The 4,608-nt window shown below is 43.4% G+C and overlaps 1 protein-coding gene across 2 annotated transcripts; it reads right to left on the bottom strand.

Annotated features, from left to right (window-relative positions):
* Positions 1–1,375: 1,375 nt before the first annotated feature.
* LOC147901969 (uncharacterized) lies at positions 1,376–2,961 on the bottom strand. Of its 2 annotated transcripts, XM_087375331.1 has the most exons (3): positions 2,631–2,961; positions 1,788–2,235; positions 1,376–1,687 (listed from the first exon to the last, which is right to left on the bottom strand). In XM_087375331.1, the coding sequence occupies exons 2-3, from the start codon at positions 2,202–2,204 to the stop codon at positions 1,595–1,597; spliced, it is 510 nt and encodes a 169-aa protein (XP_087231457.1). In that variant the 5' UTR covers positions 2,205–2,235; positions 2,631–2,961; the 3' UTR covers positions 1,376–1,594. The 2 variants fall into 2 exon arrangements, with proteins under 2 accessions (XP_087231457.1, XP_087231458.1); XM_087375332.1 differs by lacking the exon at positions 2,631–2,961 and having other exon boundaries at positions 1,788–2,422.
* Positions 2,962–4,608: the final 1,647 nt, after the last annotated feature.

Below are 4,608 nucleotides of genomic sequence, written 5' to 3'. Positions count from 1 at the left end.
CTATCTATGAACCCCCATATGAGGAGAGCATTGGGGGGGGTGAACCTGGGGTTTGTGAGAGTGCCACATGGGCAGCATCATGGCTGCCGTGTGGGCAAGGATTAGACAAAGAAAAGAGGAATACCTAGAACCTTCTAGGAGCCTAGAACAGCACAGTGGATACGGTGACCGATAGAGGCAACTCCAAGAACAGATCTGTGGCCGAGTGGAGCTCCATAGAAAGACAATAGAGGCTAGGTGCCCCGGGATCACCCCGCCTTGCTCCTGCTCTTGAATCGCAGGCTAGATCTAGGGCTTGATACCCCGCCATATGCTCCTGTACAATTGCGCCATCTGATGCACATGGCGGGGATTTTGGGCAAGCTGATGGCCTGTAACAGTCCGAGAAACATGGCGGGAATAGCAGCAGCAGGGTCGGCCAGATAAGGGGGTGGTTCGGCTGGTTCGGCTGGCCAACCAAGCCCTAGTTGGAAGAGCCCTTACATTCAAGTGTGGGCCAAATGCCCTGTTTTAAGAGCCCAACAAAGTCGGTGGGGGGCAGAGTTAAAGTCGGCAAGAGGGTTCGGTAAACCCCCTGCTGGTCTGCCATTTTGAGGGGCATCCCAATGAAGGAGAGTCACAAAAGCTGCAGACTTAGCTCATCATTAGCTGAAGCCGATGCTTCCCTCCAAGGCAGTAAGGTGCTGAGATCTCGACAGAGAGTCTACATAACCTCAAGGCGAAGCATTCGGGCTCAGAGATCTAGATGACCTACCCAAGTACTACTTTCTTACAAAATACGCACACATGGGACTTGTCACAATGAGACTCGGAACTAAGCCCATTGTGAGGCTAGGTTCAAATGAGCTAACCAAGATACGCTCCTAGTCTATATACTCTTCCAAATCCTAAATCCAGCACCTATATGCGTCCTCCTGTGAAAGGGGAGGCAGACATATGGAGCCCCCTTCCTGTTCTTGGACGATTGTGAAGCCAGCATAAAATAAAATTAAGGACGATGAAGAGGTTCAGTAAGGATGACAATTTCAAGATGACTTACACTTTAGAAGATTAATCAATCTGTTACAGAAAATCAGAAGTGAAACCTTCAGAGCTAAGGTAACATCAACTCTCTTAATTGCACCTACGTTTTGATACGGACACACATTTAGAGGGAAACAAAGCCACAACCAGCTTTTATGGGACGCTCTTTTCAAGAGGGATTGGCTTTGGTCGCTAACATGTTCCACAACTAAGGCAACGAGTTTGCCAACTATTTTTTACAACACGTTAGGCAAATTTTTCCCTGCACATCCCAACAGCCAAACATGTCTACAGGAAATGGAGAGAAACAAAGCTACAACCACAAGTTTATGTAAAGATCTTTACACCCATTTCTTTTAGTATTTTAAGAGCTAAAGCAACCAGTCTGCAAAGCGCCCCTCATTAGAAGCGACTGTAACAGAGTTCGAAATATAGTACTAAAACGTAATATCATATGATAGAAGAGAAGACTACCACAATCTATATAACGATTAAGGTATTCAAGTTCTCCACATAGCTCTTATGTCATGTTGCATCTTCAATACATCTTGTGATTAGTGAGCTACTTGGTTCATTTGTTCTCTTCAAGCTCCGTATACTTCGCACTTTTCCATATGTGCAAATCACCATCATTGTCCCTCCACTTTATCAGCAACACTTCAAGCTGGAAAAACACCCAAAAAAAGCTATTATTTTTTTGGAGAAAAAAGAAGAAAACGAAAAATTATTACTTTTTTGGAGAAAAAAAGTGGATGGATTCTTACCTTTGAGGGATCGACATATGCTTGCGCTCGCACATCCATGGGATCACCTACCCATGTCCATTCAGGACAGTCGTCGTCCAACATCCTCTCGTCTGCAAGACTGGACGTACTGTCCTCCTCTGTACAGTAAGGAGACCTTCCACAAGCGCTTTCACTTTCTATGAAGTATATAAGCTTCTTGAGTGCATCATCGATAGCCTCCTGAGGAATCGAGCCGTCTCCATCGAACCCTCGCGTGCGGGCTACCATAGCTAGGTACATTGGATAGATCACTTTTCTCATGTCATCAGCTTTATAGGCCCTGCAACGGACTAGGTATTCAAAATTAAGAAAAATTTTCAGCCGCTCTTCGTTCACCTTTCCTATGTGAAATTCTGCATCAGGACCAGTCTGAGAGCCGGACCTCAAGAAAACCATGGTACCAGAGAATGAGGAGATGTTGGCAAGCCTGTATATATGGAAAAGGTGTGTCTCAGTAATAGATTTTATACAGTGTGAACATCATTGGATTAAGTTATTTAATTAATTAGAAAATGCGCCCCAAGCTTAATTCTTTGGCGCAGGGAGCAATTTAACGTAAGGCGCTGCAAAAATTAAGAGACGATTAGCCTAAGGCGCAAGCACTGCGAAGGAGAAGATTCTAGAGTAGGGAGCTTCGAGAAGCTTCTACTCCCTACCTGTTGCTATAAAAGTAGGGCAGGTTGAAGGGAGGAGGCGCTTCTTTTATTCGTGGCAGACACTAGGGGAGGGGGAGCGGAAATCTACAGGGGGCTAACCTACAGGGCTGGTCTCATTGGGATGTGCTTACCAAATCCACTAGGGGAGGGGGAGCGGAAATCATACCTGAATTGAGAGCAGGGGGAGGAGTCGGTTTTCGAGTGTAGGAGAGGCGAATAGGAGGCTTTCTCCTCTCAACACATTAGTGTGTGTCCTAAAAAGGCATGCTCATCGAGGTCTGCAAATATGAGACAAGTTCTATGTATAAAGTGAACCGTTAGAAGAAATATCACATATTTCGAGACTAGAAACTGTGAGCTTTCCTTTCTACTAAGCAAAGCAAAACGTTCATGTACACAGGTCACGTATGTTACACGCACCACACACTCTCCATAAAAGCCAACGTACACTAGAAACTATGAGCTTTCCTTTCTACTAAGCAAAGCAAAACCTTCATGTACACACGTAACGTATGTTACATGCACCACGCACTCTCCATTAAAGCTAGCAGCTTTCCATGCATAATGTGTAGTGCTAATAAAGCTAAAGGTTGATCTAAAACCTGAATTTATTCACTAAACCATCCTAGCACATCATGGATTTCTTGTAATCAATATATTTTACTTCCATGGAGGAGGCTTTGTGGTGCTCTCTTCCCACGTCATTTACATGACGTTTGCTAGATAGCCATATGAGCTATTAGCAACAACAATCAGCAATAAAATCTCTTTGGGAGAAGTTACCGAATCTCTTTGCCAATAAAATCAAATAACTCCAAAGTATTTCTCAAGCAAAAATTGAAAATGAAAGAAGGTGACTCACTCAATGAGCATCTAAGCACACTGGGTTCCATGTTGAACTTTCAGCCATGCGAGTGCTTGGTTTGACCTCTAATTCATGCATCACACTAGCTCCGCACGCAAATGGAAAATGCTAGAATGTCCTACGTTGTGTGGTGTGAAGAGTCATTGGGCCACTTGTGTGTGCAAACCAAGTCTAGATTCGTTTTGACTCTTTCTATGTGTGATTCCTCCAATAACCTCCCCTATGATGTAGAAGATAAGCCCGGCCTATAAATGAGGTCCCCATTGTACTTGCATCATCTATCTATCATTTCACTCCTTGTGCCTCAACCTCAAGTCTCCATCATGTAATTTTGTGGTTCCATCTCCCTCTCACCATGGTTTCTAACGAAAATCCCCACCCAAGTACTACTTTCTTGCAAAATACGCACACATGGGACTTGTCACAATGAGACTTGGAACTAAGCCCATTGTCAGGCCAGGTTCAAATGAGCTAACCAAGATACGCTCCTAGTCTATATACTCTTCCAAATCCTGGATCCAGCACCTATATGTGTCCTCCTGTGAAAGGGGAGGTAGACATATGGAGCCCCCTTCCTGTTCCTGGACAATTGTGAAGCCAGCATAAAATAAAATTAAGGACGATGAAGAGGTTCAGTAAGGATGACAATTTCAAGATGACTTACACTTTAGAAGATTAATCAATCTGTTACAGAAAATCAGAAGTGAAACCTTCAGAGCTAAGGTAACATCAACTCTCTTAATTGCACCTACGTTTTGATACGGACACACATTTAGAGGGAAACAAAGCCACAACCAGCTTTTATGGGATGCTCTTTTCAAGAGGGATTGGTTTTGGTCGCTAACATGTTCCACAACTAAGGCAACGAGTTTGCCAACTGTTTTTCACAACATGTTAGGAAAATTTTCCCTGCACATCCCAACAGCCAAACACGTCTACAACAAATGGAGAGAAACAAAGCTACATCCACAAGTTTATGTAAAGATCTTTACACCCATTTCTTTTAGTATTTTAAGAGCTAAAGCAACCAGTCTGCAAAGCGCCCCTCATTAGAAGCGACTGTAACAGAGTTCGAAATATAGTAATAAAACGTAATATCATATGATAGAAGAGAAGACTACCACAATCGATCTAACGACTAAGGTATTCAAGTTCTGCACATAGCTCTTATGTCATGTTGCATCTTCAATACATCTTGTGATTAGTGAGCTACTTGGTTCATTTGTTCTCTTCAAGCTCCATATACTTCGCACTTTTCCATATGTGCAAATCACCATCA

The sequence above is a fragment of the Dipteris shenzhenensis genome, chromosome 5 (genome assembly GCF_047967505.1).
Source record: "Dipteris shenzhenensis isolate YYH24624 ecotype China chromosome 5, Dip_SZ_1.0, whole genome shotgun sequence".
NCBI lineage: Eukaryota > Viridiplantae > Streptophyta > Polypodiopsida > Gleicheniales > Dipteridaceae > Dipteris > Dipteris shenzhenensis.
Note: the sequence above shows the minus strand (reverse complement) of the source record. Positions and strands in the feature narration are given on the sequence as shown.

Coding starts and splice junctions, on each gene's coding strand:
- LOC147901969 (XM_087375331.1), bottom strand. CDS start 2,204: ATGGTTTTCTTGAGGTCCGGCTCTCAGACTGGTCCTGATGCAGAATTT. Junction 1,688..1,787: donor CATATGTCGATCCCTCAAAG/GTAAGAATCCAT, acceptor GTGTTTTTCCAG/CTTGAAGTGTTGCTGATAAA.